This window comes from Salmo salar, chromosome 01 (assembly GCF_965601325.2).
Source record: "Salmo salar chromosome 01, fSalSal1, whole genome shotgun sequence".
In the NCBI taxonomy this organism is placed as follows: domain Eukaryota; kingdom Metazoa; phylum Chordata; class Actinopteri; order Salmoniformes; family Salmonidae; genus Salmo; species Salmo salar.
In genome coordinates this window covers 79,883,034-79,898,962 of record NC_138291.1, presented here as the reverse complement: position 1 = coordinate 79,898,962, position 15,929 = coordinate 79,883,034, and the positions used below count along the sequence as shown (strand labels likewise).

At 43.3% G+C, this 15,929-nt stretch overlaps 1 protein-coding gene across 1 annotated transcript; it reads left to right on the top strand.

Annotated features, from left to right (window-relative positions):
- Window positions 1-11,545: 11,545 nt before the first annotated feature.
- On the top strand, window positions 11,546-15,836 carry LOC106612807 (BAG family molecular chaperone regulator 2). Its single transcript, XM_014214324.3, has 3 exons — window positions 11,546-11,848; window positions 12,335-12,444; window positions 12,903-15,836. Exons 1-3 carry the CDS (start codon window positions 11,724-11,726, stop codon window positions 13,295-13,297), a joined length of 630 nt encoding a protein of 209 aa, XP_014069799.1. The 5' UTR covers window positions 11,546-11,723; the 3' UTR covers window positions 13,298-15,836.
- The last annotated feature ends 93 nt before the right edge of the window (window positions 15,837-15,929 follow it).

The following is a 15,929-nucleotide window of genomic DNA, read 5'->3' as shown; positions in this document are numbered from 1 at the left end:
GCTACAGGCCAGAAGGTTGAGGGTTCGCTGACCACCACGGACGAGCTAACTCTCCCTGGCTATTACATTACAGATCAAAGCCGTCTATAGACAATGATCAGCTAGGTAGAAATCAGATGTTCAACATTTTGATGGTATTTTTCGAAATACAATATATGCAACAAATTTTCCACTGATAGGTTTCTGTGCCAATGCACCACACAACCAAAAGGCGAAGCAATCTGACTTTGTCGCTTTAATATCAGGGTTTGCATTTTCAACACCACAATAAAATAGACTGTCAATCTCAACAAACAGAAAATGGGCCAACAATCCTCCTTACCTTGTAGGTCAACTCAGCATCGAAGGCTTGGCTTGACAATCTCTGAATGTCATCACACTTTTCTGTATTTTGTAACAGATGTTTCTCGATCAAATAGCCTCTGCACAGTTCGGATGCTGAAATTATATTTTGGACAAACGTGCGTAGATAGCTTACTGGAGACTGGAAGTAGCCTAATCAGAGCCAAACATTGTGACTGGTTGTATTTATGCCACACATAAAGCATGCCTGCTACTGTGGCTTTCTAGACCTTATAAACTGGAAAGTAGACCCACAACTGACCCAAATGGAATGAAACATTTAAATCACAGGGCTATTGTTCTGAGTAGAATTGTGTATTCACTTGAAAGAAAACTGCGATTATTCTTGTCAAAGGCGAAATTCTACTTAACAGGAATGTAAACAAATTTGTGCACAACCTTTTAGAGAAATAAGCTTTTTTGTGCGTATGGAACATTTCTGGAATCTTTTATTTCAGCTCATGTAACCAACACTTTACATGTTGCGTTTATATTTTTGTTCATTATATATTCTTTCCTCCCACTCCTCCAGCCAAATCACAGGTAAACCTTGGCAAATATGAGCAAATCAGCCATTCTATGCAGGATTATACACTGCTCAGAAAAATAAAGGGAACACTTAAACAACACAATGTAACTCCAAGTTAATCACACTTCTGTGAAATCAAACTGTCCACTTAGGAAGCAACACTGATTGACAATTAATTTCACATGCTGTTGTGCAAATGGAATAGACAACAGGTGGAAATTATAGGCAATTAGCAAGACACCCCCAATAAAGGAGTGGTTCTGCAGGTGGGGACCACAGACCACTTCTCAGTTCCTATGCTTCCTGGCTGATGTTTTGGTCACTTTTGAATGCTGGCGGTGCTTTCACTCTAGTGGTAGCATGAGACGGAGTCTACAACCCACACAAGTGGCTCAGGTAGTGCAGCTCATCCAGGATGGCACATCAATGCGAGCTGTGGCAAGAAGGTTTGCTGTGTCTGTCAGCGTAGTGTCCAGAGCATGGAGGCGCTACCAGGAGACAGGCCAGTACATCAGGAGACGTGGAGGAGGCCGTAGGAGGGCAACAACCCAGCAGCAGGACCGCTACCTCCGCCTTTGTGCAAGGAGGAGCAGGAGAAGCACTGCCAGAGCCCTGCAAAATGACCTCCAGCAGGCCACAAATGTGCATGTGTCTGCTCAAACGGTCAGAAACAGACTCCATGAGGGTGGTATGAGGGCCCGACGTCCACAGGTGGGGGTTGTGCTTACAGTCCAACACCGTGCAGGACGTTTGGCATTTGCCAGAGAACACCAAGATTGGCAAATTCGCCACTGGCGCCCTGTGCTCTTCACAGATGAAAGCAGGTTCACACTGAGCACGTGACAGACGTGACAGAGTCTGGAGATGCTGTGGAGAACGTTCTGCTGCCTGTAACATCCTCCAGCATGACCGGTTTGGCGGTGGGTCAGTCATGGTGTGGGGTGGCATTTCTTTGGGGGGCCGCACAGCCCTCCATGTGCTCGCCAGAGGTAGCCTGACTGCCATTAGGTACCGAGATGAGATCCTCAGACCCCTTGTGAGACCATATGCTGGTGCGGTTGGCCCTGGGTTCCTCCTAATGCAAGACAATGCTAGACCTCATGTGGCTGGAGTGTGTCAGCAGTTCCTGCAAGAGGAAGGCATTGATGCTATGGACTGGCCTGCCCGTTCCCCAGACCTGAATCCAATTGAGCACATCTGGGACATCATGTCTCGCTCCATCCACCAACGCCACGTTCCACCACAGACTGTCCAGGAGTTGGCGGATGCTTTAGTCCAGGTCTGGGAGGAGATCCCTCAGGAGACCATCCGCCACCTCATCAGGAGCATGCCCAGGCGTTGTAGGGAGGTCATACAGGCACGTGGAGGCCACACACACTACTGAGCCTCATTTTGACTTGTTTTAAGGACATTACATCAAAGTTGGATCAGCCTGTAGTGTGGTTTTCCACTTTAATTTTGAGTGTGACTCCAAATCCAGACCTCCATGGGTTGATAAATTGGATTTCCATTGATTATTTTTGTGATTTTGTTGTCAGCACATTCAACTATGTAAAGAAAAAAGTATTTAATAAGATTATTTCTTTCATTCAGATCTAGGATGTGTTGTTTAAGTGTTCCCTTTATTTTTTTGAGCAGTATATTATACAGTGATATATATTATACAATATGTGTTGTATTGAGTGGAAGTGTATCAGTGACATGTTTTATGTGAAGCGCATAACATTTATTTATACCATTTTTTAAGTGCATAACATTTAGAAAACGGGAACAAGTGTCGGGGGACTGGGCGAACCGCCAACCTGATTTTATTTTTTTTCTTCTCTCTGTATAGTGATACTTGGCCTGGTCTCGTATCGTTAGTAAAATGTTGGTATCATGACAACACTAGCCTATTGTTTTATTGGTTTTTACTTTCCTAAAACAAGAAATGTCCACCTAAAAGTTCAGCTGTCATTGATTTGAGCACAAAATGCATCAGGGCACTGCATGCATATAGTGTGCCTTCAGAAAGTATTCAGACCCTTTGACTTTTCCACATTTTTACAATCTACACACAATACCCCATAATGACAAAGCAAAACATTTTTTTTTGTGCAAATTTATTCAAATAAAAACAAATACTTTATATAAATAAGTATTCAGACCCTTTGCTACGAGACTCGAAATTGAGCTCAGGTGCATCCTGTTTCCATTGATCATCTTTGAGATTTTTCAACAATTTGATTGGAGTCAACCTGTGGTCAATTCAATTGATTGGACATGATTTGGAAAGGCACACACCTGTCTATATAAGGTCCCACAGTTGACGGTACATGTCAGAGCAAAAACCAAGCTATGAGGTCAAAATAATTGTCTGTATAAGCTCCAAGACATGATTGTGTCAAGGCACAGATCTGGGGAAGGGTACCAAAAAATCTCTGCAGCATTAAAGGTCCCCAAGAACACTGTGTCCTCCATCATTCTTAAATGGAAGAAGTTTGGAACCACCAAGACTCTTCCTAGAGCTGGCCGTTCTTCCAAACTGAGCAATCGGGGGAGAAGGGCCTTGGTCAGGGAGGTGACCAAGAACCCAATGGTCACTCTGGCAGAGCTCTAGAGTTCCTCTGTGGAAACTGGGGAAACTTACAGAAAGATGACCATCTCTGCAGCACTCCGCCAATCAGGCATTTATGGTAGAGTGGCCAGATGGAAGCAACTCCTCAGTAAAAGGCACGACAGCCCGCTTGGAGTTTGCCAAAAGGCACCTAAAGGCTCAGACCATGAGAAATAAGATTCTCTGGTCTGATGAAACCAAGATTGATCTCTTTGGCCTGAATGCCAAGCGTCACGTCTGGAGAAAACCTGGTACCATCCCTAGGGTGAAGCATGGTGGTGGCAGCATACTGTGGGGATGTTTTTCAGCGGCAGGGAGACTAGTCAGGATCGAGGGAAAGATGAACGGAGCAAAGTACAGACAGTGGAGGGAAAAGAACTCAATTATCATACTTGAGTAAAGATACCTTAATAGAAAATTACTCAAAGTGAAAGTCACCCAGTAAAATACTACTTGAATAAAAGTCTAAAAGTATTTGGTTTTAAATATACTTAAGTATCAAAAATAAATGGAATTGTTAAAATGTACTGACGTATCAATTGTGAAAGTATAAATCATTTCAAATTCCTTATATTAAGCAAACCAGACAGCACAATTTTCTTGTTTATTTTTATTGACGGTGAGCCAGGGGCACACTCCAACACTTAGACATCATTTACAAACTAAGCATTTATGTTTAGTGAGTCCGCCAGATCAGAGGCAGTAGGGATGACCAGGGATGTTCTCTTGATAAATGTGTGAATTGGACCATTTTCCTGTCAAAGTGTAATGAGTACTTTTGGGTGTCAGGGAAAATGTATGGAGTAAAAAGTACTTTATTTTCTTTAGGAATGTAGTGAAGTAAAGGTAACCAACAATATAAGTAGTAAAGTGCAGATACCCCATAAAACTACTTAAATAGTACTTTAAAGTATTTTTACTTAAGTACATTACACTACTGAGTACAGAGAGATCCTTGATGAAAACCTGCTCAAGAGCGCTCAGGACCTCAGACTGGGGCGAAGGTTTACCTTCCAACAGGACAACGACCTTAAGCACACAGCCAAGACAAAGCAGGAGTGGCTTCGGCACAAGTCTCTGAATATCCTTGAGTGGCCCAGCCAGAGCCCGTACTTGAACCCGATCGAACATCTCTGAAGAGACCTGAAAATAGCTGTGCAGCAACGCTCCCCATCCAACCTGACAGAGCTTGAGAGGATCTGCAGAAAATAAGGGGAGAAACTCCCTAAATGCAGGTGTGCCAAGCGTCATACCCAAGAAGACCCAATGCTGTAATTACTGCCAAAGGTGCTTCAACAAAGTACTGAGTAAAGGGTCTGAATACTTATGTAAATGTGATATTTCCGTTTTTTATTAGCAAAAACTTCAACATCTGTTTTTGCCTTGTCATTGATGTGTAGATTGATGGGGGGGGGGGGGGGGGGGGAAACAATTTAATCAATTTTAGTATAATGCTGTAACGTAACAATGTGGAAAAAGTGAAGTGGTCTGAATACTTTCCGAAGGCACTGTAGGCCTTAAAAATAAATATAAAGGAAGACGCCTATAGACCTATCTTAGTTGTTTTTTTAATCCCTTTTTCGTGATTTCCAATTGGTAGTTACAGTCTTGTTCCATCGCTGCAACTCTGGACTCGGCAGAGCTGAAGGTCAAGAGCCATGCATCCTCAGAAACACGGCCCTGCCAAGCCGCACTGCCCGCCACATGGAGTCGCTAGAGTGTGATGGGACATGGACATCCCGGCTGGCCAAACCCTCCCCTAAACCGGACAACGCTGGGACAATTGTGCGCCACTTCACCGGTCTCCCAGTCACGGCCGGCTACGACACAGCCTGGGATAGAACCCGTGTCGAACCCCAGACCGCTGCGCCACTCGGGAGGTCCCTATAGACATATCTTAAACTAGACTAAATACGGAGCACAAAATTAAAAAGACAGTACGAACTTAATTTTGCCACTGAAAATGTCTCAACAAAATGAAAGAAAAATATTTATACATATTTAAAGAACACGTTTAGATTCTTAAATAGGCCTATAATAATGATATATGATAATATTAATAATAATGATAAAACAAATGACGGGTCCAATCGTGTCCAGTCAGTAAATTAATTTTAATTGCACATACCCGAGACTATGGCAATTATATCAGACCCACCCAGATCCGAGACAAATGTCTGAATATAGTACCTGGACCCTCTTCAAAATTTTGGATCTGTTGGACCTGTGAAGACCTCCATCTCCAACCCTCCCCAAAGCAAAACAAAAGTAAGACAACCCTCCTCTATTTTGTATGGAAGTCTAGAGAGGACATATAAATAAGAAAATTGTTCCTTATGTCGAGATCATAACTTATTTATCTCATGAACACTACATAACAATATTTTTATTGTCGAGATCATGAGATAATCAAAAGTACCACAGATCATCCATACATTTGCTCAGATGCACAACAACCAGTTCATCAAGGAGCCCTGCAACTGTGTTGTTCAAAATGCGGGGCATTTAAGCCCTGAACGATGCCTTATTTTACCAGGTAAGTTGACTGAGAACACATTCTCATTTACAACAATGACCTGAGGAATAGTTACAGGGGAGAGGAGGGGGGATGAATGAGCCAATTGGAAGCTGGGGATGACAAGGTGGCCATGATGGTATGAGGGCCAGATTGGAAATTGATACAGATAACCGGGGTTAACACCCCTACTCTTACGATTAATGCCATGGAAAATACATTTAAACTCAGTTTTTCACAATTCCTGACATTTAATCCTTGTAAAAATTCCCTGTCTCAGGTCAGTTAGGATCACCACTTTATTTTAAGAATGTGAAATGTCAGAATAATAGCAGAGAGAATGATTTATTTCAGCTTTTATTTCTTTCATCACATTCCCAGTGGGTCAGAAGTTTACATACACTCAATTAGTATTTGGTAGCATTGCCTTTAAATTGTTTAACTTGGGTCAAACGTTTTGGGTAGCCTTACACAAGCTTCCCACAAGAAGTTGGGCAAATTTTGGCCGATTCCTCCTGACAGAGCTGGTGTAACTGAGTCAGGTTTGTAGGCCTCCTTGCTCGCACACGCTTTTTCAGTTCTGCCCACAACTTTTCTATAAGATTGAGGTCAGGGCTTTGTGATGGCCACTCCAATACCTTGACTTTGTTGCCCTTAGGCCATTTTGCCACAACTTTGGAAGTATACTTGGGGTCATTGTCCATTTGGAAGACCCATTTGCGACCAAGCTTTAACTTCCTGACTGATGTCTTGAGATGTTGCTTCAATATATCCACATTTTATTTATTTCACCTTTATTTAGTCAGGTAGGCAAGTAGAGAACAAGTTCTCATTTAAAACTGCGACCTGGCCAAGAATAAAGCAAAACAGTTCGACACATACAACAACACAGAGTTACACATGGAATAAACAAAACATACAGTCAATAATACAGTTGAAGAAAATCTATATACAGTGTGTGCAAATGAGGTAAGAAAGGGAGGTAAGGCAATAAATAGGCCATGGTGGCGAAGTAATTACAATATACCAATTAGACACTAGAGTGATTGATGTGCTGAAGATGAATGTGCAAGTAGAGATACAGGGGTGCAAAGGAGCAAGATAAATAAATAGATACAATAAATACAGTATGGGGATGAGGTAGTTGGATGGGCTATGTACAGGTGCAGTGATCTGTGAGCTGCTCAGACAGCTGGTGCTTAAAGCTTGTGAGGGAGGTAAGAGTCTCCAGCTTCAGTGATTTTTGCAATTCATTCCAGTCATTGGCAGCAGAGAACTGGAAGGAAAGGCGGCCAAAGGAGGAATTGGCTTTGGGGGTGACTAGAGAGATATACCTGCTGGAGCATGTGCTATGGGTGGGTGCTGCTATGGTGACCAGTAAGCTGAGATAAGGCGGGGCCTTACCTATCAGAGACTTGTAGATGACCTGAAGCCAGTGGGTTTGGCGATGAGTATGAAGCGAGGGCCAGCCAATGAGAGCGTACAGGTCGCAGTGGTGGGTAGTATATGGGGCTTTGGTGACAAAACGGATGGCACTGTGATAGACTGCATTCAATTTGTTGAGTAGAGTGTTGGGGGCTGTTTTGTAAATGACATTGCCGAAGTCGAGGATCGGTAGGATGGTCAGTTTTACGAGGGTATGTTTGGCAGCATGAGTGAAGGATGCTTTGTTGCGAAATAGGAAGCCGATTCAAGATTTAATTTTGGATTAGAGATGCTTAATGTGAGTCTGGAAGGAGAGTTTACAGTCTAACCAGACACCTAGGTATTCGTAGTTGTCCACATATTCTAAGTCAGAACCAGCCAGAGTAGTGATGCTGGGCGGGCGGGCAGGTGTGGGCAGCGATCGGTTGAAGAGCATGCATTTAGTTTTACTTGCATTTAAGAGCAGTTGGAGGCTACAGAAGGAGAGTTGTATGGCATTGAAGCTCATCTGGAGGTTAGTTAACACAGTGTCCAATAAAGGGCCAGAAGTATACAGAATGGTGTCGTCTGCGTAGAGGTAGATCAGACAATCACCAGCAGCAAGAGCGACATCATTGATGTATACAGAGAAGAGAGTCGGCCCGAGAATTGAACCCTGTGGCACCCCCATAGAGACTGCCAGAGGTCCGGACAACAGGCCCTCCGATTTGACACACTGAACTCTGTCAGAGAAGTAGTTGGTGAACCAGGCGAGGCAGTCATTTGAGAAACCAAGGCTGTTTAGTCTGCTGATAAGAATGTGGTGATTGACAGAGTCGAAAGCCTTGGCCAGGTCGATGAATACGGCTGCACAGTAATGTCTCTTATCGATGGCAGTTATTATATCGTTTAGGACCTTTAACATGGCTGAGGTGCACCCATGACCAGCACTGAAATCAGATTGCATAGCGGAGAAGGTACGGTGGGATTCGAAATGGTCGGTAATCTGTTTGTTAACTTGGCTTTTGAAGACCTTAGAAAGGCAGGGTAGGATAGATATAGGTCTGTAGCAGTTTGGGTCTAGAGTGTCTCCCCCTTTGAAGAGGGGGATGACCGCAGCAGCTTTCCAATCTTTGGGAATCTCAGACGATACGAAAAAGAGGTTGAACAGGCTAGTAATAGGGGTTGCAACAATTTCGGCAGATCATTTTAGAAAGAGAGGGTTCAGATTGTCTAGTCCGGCTGATTTGTAGGGGTCCAGAATTTGCAGCTCTTTCAGAACACCAGCTATCTGGATTTGGGTGAAGGAGAAATGGTGGGGGCTTGGGCGGGTTGCTGTGGAGGGTGCTGGGCAGTTGACCGGGGTAGGGGTAGCCAGGTGGAAAGCATGGCCAGACGTAGAGAAATGCTTATTGAAATTCTCAATTATAGTGGATTTATCGGCAGTGACAGTGTTTCCTAGCCTCAGTGCAGTGGGCAGCTGGGAGGAGGTGCTCTTATTCTCCATGGACTTTACAGTGTCCCAGAACTTTTTTGAGTTTGTACTACAGGATGCAAATTTCAGTTTGAAAAAGCTAGCCTTAGCATTCCTAACTGCTGTGTATATTGGTTCCTAACTTCCCTCAAAAGTTGCATATCACGGAGGCTATTCAATGCTAATGCAGAACGCCACAGGATGTTTGTGTGCTGGTCAAGGTCAGACAGGTCTGGAGTGAACCAAGGGCTATATCTATTCCTGGTTCTAAATTTTTGGAATGGAGCATGCTTATTTAAGATGGTGAGGAAGGCACTTTTAAAGAATAACCAGAATAACATAATTTTCCTGCCTCATGATGTCATCTATTTTGTGAAATGCACCAGTCCCTCCTGCAGCAAAGCACCCCCACAACATGATGCTCCCACCCCCGTGCTTCACGTTTGGGATAGGCCTTGAAATGCAAGGTAGGCCTTGAAATACATCCACAGGTACACCTCCAATTGACTCAAATGATGTCAATTAGCCTATCAGAAGCTTCTAATGCCATGAAATCATTTTCTGGAATTTTACAAGCTGTTTAAAGGCACAGTCAACTTGGTGTATGTAAACTTCAGACCCACTAGAATTGTGATACAGTGATTTATAAGTGAAATCATTTTTATGCAAACAACTGTGGGAAACATTACTTGTGTCATACACAAAGTAGATGTCCTAACCGACTTGCCAAAACAATAGTTTGTTAACAAGAAATTTGTGGAGTAGAAACGAGTTTTAATGACTCCAACCTAAGTGTATGTAAACTTCAGACTTCAACTGTGTATGTATATCAGTTATGCAAGCTAACAACCACCATAGATAACAAGCTAGCTAACTGGCTAACAAGACTACCTAGCTAACTAAACTCAGCAAAAAATAAACATCCCCTTTTCAGGATCCTGTCTTTCAAAGATATTTCGTAAAAAATCAAATAACTTCACAGATCTTCATTGTAAAGGGTTTAAACACTGTTTCCCCATGCTTGTTCAATGAACCTCAAACAATTAATGAACATACACCTGTGGAACGGTCATTAAGACACTAACAGCTCTGCCTCCCGGGTGGCGCAGTGGTCTAAGGCACAGCTTCGCAGTGCTAGCTGTGCCACCAGAGATTCTGGGTTCGAGCCCAGGCTCTGTCGCAGCCGGCCGCGACCGGGAGGCCCATTGGGCGGCGCACAATTGGCCCAGCGTTGTCCGGGTTGAGGAGGGTTTGGCCGGCAGGGCTATCCTTGTCTCATCGTGCACTAGCGACTCCTGTGTCAGGCCGGGCGCAGTGCACGCTGACCAGGTCGCCAGGTGTACGGTGTTTCCTCCGACATTGGTGTGGCTGGCTAAAGGGTTGGATGTGCATTGTGTCAAGAAGCAGTGCGGCTTGGTTGGGTTGTGTTTCGGAGGACGCATGGCTCTCGACCTTCGCCTCTCCCGAGTCCGTACGGGAGTTGCAGCGATGAGACAAGACTGTAACTACTACCAATTGGATACCACGATGGCAACAACATCTGCTCGAGTTACACCAGGAACGCACAATCCCTCCATCAGTGCTCAAACTGTCCGCAATAGGCTGAGAGAGGCTGGACTGAGGGCTTGTAGGCCTGTTGAAAGGCAGGTCCTCACCAGACATCACCGGCAACAACGTCGCCTATGGGCACAAACCACCGTCGCAGGACTGGCAAAAGGTGCTCTTCACTGAAGAATGAGCATAACATAGTATAACAACGAGCCTGTACTCTGGAGCGGGATTGATTTGGAGGTTCAGGGCGTCTGGGACATGTTGGATCGGAGGGTGAGGGCCATTCCCCCCAGAAATGTCCGGGAACTTGCAGGTGCCTTGGTGGAAGAGTGGGGTAACATGGGGTAACATCTCACAGCAAGAATGGGCAAATCTGATGCAGTCCATGAGGAGGAGATGCACTGCAATACTTAATGCAGCTGGTGGCCACACCAGATACCGACTGTAGCTTTTGATTTTGACACCCCCCCCCCTTGTTCAGAGACACATTATTCAATTTCTGTTAGTCACATGTCTGTGGAACTTGTCTCAGTTGTTGAATCTGGTTATGTTCATACAAATATTTACACATGTTAAGTTTGCTGAATATAAACGCAGTTGACAGTGAGAGGACGTTTTTTGCTGAGTTTAGTTAGCTAGCTCGTTCACAATACAAATAAAGTTAGCTGCGTTGTTTCTTGCATGCAACTGGCTGTGGTCTTGGGGGTGACACACAGCCTGGGAGACAGATTTGCCTGTCAGGCATCGTTCTGGGCATAAAAGCACTACAAGGGCTTTGATGCCCCAAGAGCTTTTGCTCAAGGTGAGGGCCATTTAGCTTGCTTATAACTTAGAAACTGATAATGAGCTCCAAACATGATGTTAGCATGAAATATACAGTACCATCCCTTAGTGTCGCAATCACTAAAATCATATGCTCTGATCCACCATGGGATCTGCCGCCTCAGCCATACTGTCAATCTATCATCAATATGTCCACTTTTGTTATGTCGTGATTATGAGACAAATAAGTTGTGATCGGCATAACGAGGGAATACTTTTTGTATTCATATGTCCCCCCAGGTCATTCTACTGGCTGCAGTGCAGAAAGAATCCCATCTTCTTGAACGTTCCCGAAGTGTACTCCTCAATACTGTCCGAGGGGTTGGTTAGAACAGAAAGGGACGTTCCAGACCATGTTTGGAAATGTTTACTCTGGGGCGCTATCTGTCAGACAGAAGCCTCTAGATTGCACTCTGGAGACCATCTAGTAGTGTACCGTTAGGTGTCCATTGGAATTGAATCTCGAGGGAGATCATTATACTAACTAACCATGGCTCAAGCGAAAATCCACCACGCTAAAATGACTGAAGCCGCGAAAAGCAAATTCAGCAGATCAATGTCTATGGCAGATCGCTCTGGACAACTACTTGAAAGTTTGGACCAGCTGGAAATAAGGTATTTTACAGAAGGCTAATCTAACGGCATGAATACTGTATGTAACGGTATCAGAAATACTTTTTTGTGTGTAGTAGCATTAACGAATACACACAGTAGCCTATTAGGCTACACAATCTCTCCATGTGCTACTACGGTGCCATGTGACAGCTGTTTTAAACGGATTATAAACATAGAAAGGGTGACAGTGGAAGAAGGAAGAAAGTTCTCTGGATACATGTGTGCACACTAAAGTGCTGAATATGACCTTATCGTTTATTATCGTCTGGTTTATTTTAATATTTTACGGTGCCAGACTGTGTTTGTCCTCTAAAATAACAAATGAGTAGCCTTGTTTAAACAGTAATTTAAACAAAAAATCAACACTGAGAAAGTTGTAGCATTGGCAATGGGATGAATAATATGTTCACAACAGTCTCTGAGTCACGTAGGTCTACACTCACTATATTCTATCGAAATATCTCATGACAATGACATCTGTTTTAGGGTGGAGGCTTTACGTGAAGCAGCAACTTCAATGGAACAGGAGAGAGAGTGCTTACTGGATTTGATAAAATCCATAAAGAATAGTGAAGAAATGCGCAGCATTTGTGACGGTAGGCTTTGTGTTGTTTGACAGCCATCAGATAACTTCTGCCTGCTGACTACTTCATAGGCCTACATTTGGTTGAATTAAAAGGGACACTTAACTGGTTGAAATTCTTATTTGAAGGGATAGTTCACGCCAATCAAAGTTTGTCAGATGTTTTTAGATCTACAAATGGGTCTTGTCCTGTCATATCTTGTGTAAATCCAGCTATATAGCCTACCTCAAATCCAAAATGAATGGTAAAGGTAGACACCATGCAATTCCATTCGCTGTTCATCTTTTCCATTCATTTGGGGTGTTGGGGACATAGGCCTATAGCCGATCTACATTTTTGGCATAGACAGGAATTCTTGACATTAGAACTTATGTTAGGTTTTTATACATCTGACAAACTTTTACTTTAGAGTGAACTGTCCTGTTAACACCTACCTCCTGATAGCACTGTGCTATATCTCTCTTTTTCAGGAGAGCGAGAGGAACTATCCTTAACTGCTAATCGTCTTCTGGGTAGAACGCTAACAGTTGAAATCTCAGTGGAAACCATAAGGAACTCCACACAGGAGGATGCGTTACACAAGGCTACCTCTTTGATTGATGAGATTGCATCAAAGTTGCTTGACGACATGGATGGTGCCAGAAAGCGCCTGATGGCACTGCACGCTGCCTGTGTGACCGAAGCACCACCTGTTCCTATCGATACAAAATTCCAGACGATCGTCATCACCTGCGCCTTAGAAGATCAGAAGAAAATCAAGAGGAGGCTTGAAACTCTGATAAGAAATGTGGATAATGCTGAGAAGAATATAAAGATAATGGATCATCAGAAAGTGGATGACGTAAACAGTGCCAATGGCAAATGATGGCACTCATACTGATTACCCCCCCCCCTAATAAAAATAGTTAGCAATGCTAACATTAGCTAGCTAAAATCCAGTGGTCTCCCCTTAATCTTAGCTAGCTAGCTAACGTTATACTGCATCTAAAGTCAATCTGGTAACATCAAACTGATGAAACGGTTTCCCTACTAATTATATTCCTCCTTTAGAAATGTAATTGTATTTCCAAGCCACAGTAATGCACTTTAGACTAAATCTTAATCGACGCCCAATCAGAAGACATTGAGTAGAATGCTGTAGGGCATCAGTCCTAAAACGGAACGCTCAAAACAATATTGAGACGAAACGTGCCACACGTGTCACTACTAACACTGTCACATTCAAACCGTCACCACAAATTGCATATAAAATTATTGCACAGTCACATTTTTTTTATTTTCTGAATGTGAAGTTACCTGCACACTGCCTTATCTAGTTGCAATAAGGACACAGGCTCTCACTCATTTAGGCATTTCAAAATGCATCTAAATAGTTTGTTTAATCATCTTAGTATGATCACTTACAGCTTAAGTGTTAATCCTTGACATGGTATCTATTGACAAATGTTTTGCTACTCTCAGATCATTACAGTAAACCTGGATTATAGGTCACAACCAAACTCAAAACAGAAGGTTCATATCTTTATGTAGGGATATGTTAAGTACGTATGTAATTGTGAACAACCACTCCAGAAATAACCAAAGTAACGGTATCTGTGAGAGCTCTTTGCTGTGGTCACAGACATCATTAGAGACAATGTACAGTGAGGGAAAAAAGTATTTGATCCCCTGCTGATTTTGTACATTTGCCTACTGACAAAGAAATGATCAGTCTATAATTTTAATTGTAGGTTTATTTGAACAGTGAGAGACAGAATAACAACAAAAAATCCAGAAAAACACATCAAAAATGTTATAAAAGGATTTGCATTTTAATGAGGGAAATAAGTATTTGATCCCTCTGCAAAACATGACTTAGTACTTGGTGGCAAAACCCTTGTTGGCAATCACAGAGGTCAGACGTTTCTTGTAGTTGGCCACCAGGTTTGCACACATCTCAGCAGGGATTTTGTCCCACTCTTTGCAGATCTTCTCCAAGTCATTAAGGTTTCGAGGCTGACGTTTGGCAACTCGAACTGTCAGCTCCCTCCACAGATTTTCTATGGGATTAAGGTCTGGAGACTGGCTAGGCCACTCCAGGACCTTAATGTGCTTCTTCTTGAGCCACTCCTTTGTTGCCTTGGCCGTGTGTTTTGGGTCATTGTCATGCTGGAATACCCATCCACGACCCATTTTCAATGCCCTGGCTGAGGAAAGGAGGTTCTCACCCATTTGACGGTACATGGCCCCGTCCATCGTCCCTTTGATGCGGTGAAGTGATCCTGTCCCCTTAGCAGAAAAACACCCCCCAAAGTATAATGTTTCCACCTCCATGTTTGACGGTGGGGATGGTGCTCTTGGGGTCATAGGCAGCATTCCTCCTCCAAACACGGCGAGTTGAGTTGATGCCAAAGAGCTCCATTTTGGTCTTATCTGACCACAACACTTTCACCCAGTTGTCCTCTGAATCATTCAGATGTTCATTGACAAACTTCAGATGGGCATGTATATGTGCTTTCTTGAGCAGGGGGACCTTGCGGGCACTGCAGGATTTCAGTCCTTCACTGCGTAGTGTGTTACCAATTGTTTTCTTGGTGACTATGGTTCCAGCTGCCTTGAGATCATTGACAAGATCCTCCCATGTAGTTCTGGGCTGATTCCTCACCGTTCTCATGATCATTGCAACTTCACGAGGTGAGATCTTGCATGGAGCCCCAGGCCGAGGGAGATTGACAGTTCTTTTGTGTTTCTTCCATTTGCGAATAATCGCACCAACTGTTGTCACCTTCTCACCAAGCTGCTTGGCGATGGTCTTGTTGCCCATTCCAGCCTTGTGTAGGTCTACAATCTTGTCCCTGACATCCTTGGAGAGCTCTTTGGTCTTGGCCATGGTGGAGAGTTTGGAATCTGATTGATTGATTGCTTCTGTGGACAGGTGTCTTTTATACAGGTAACAAGCTGAGATTAGGAGCACTCCCTTTAAGAGTGTGCTCCTAATCTCAGCTCGTTACCTGTATAAAAGACACCTGGGAGCAAGAAATCTTTCTGATTGAGAGGGGGTCAAATACTTATTTCCCTCATTAAAATGCAAATCAATTTATAACATTTTTTACGTGTTTTTCTGGATTTTTTTGTTGTTATTGTGTCTCTCACTGTTCAAATAAACCTACCATTAAAATTATAGACTGATCATTTCTTTGTCAGTGGGCAAACGTACAAAATCAGCAAGGGATCAAATACTTTTCCCCCTCACTGTACTATGTCAATACATCATGAATTGGCATTTCACATGCAGGTCCAAAGTGAGCAACATGCACAGTACATGCATGCATGTAATACTAGGCAGTCATTTTAGATGTCCATTAACACACACATTTAGGTTTTTGAAAGCAAATCAGATGTTTTGAATAAATATGATTTATGTATTCCACTTGCTGAAAGACATCGTTATTCTACAATCTTTGGGGGATGGTCTCATTGCAATGTTTCTACCTGTAATTCTAACAAACCAAACAATT

Bases quoted from the DNA above. Each gene is read 5' to 3' on its own strand.
- LOC106612807 (XM_014214324.3), top strand. From the start codon at position 11,724: ATGGCTCAAGCGAAAATCCACCACGCTAAAATGACTGAAGCCGCGAAA. The intron at 11,849-12,334 runs GTATTTTACAGA...CATCTGTTTTAG, and splicing joins TTGGACCAGCTGGAAATAAG to GGTGGAGGCTTTACGTGAAG. The intron at 12,445-12,902 runs GTAGGCTTTGTG...TCTCTTTTTCAG, and splicing joins AATGCGCAGCATTTGTGACG to GAGAGCGAGAGGAACTATCC.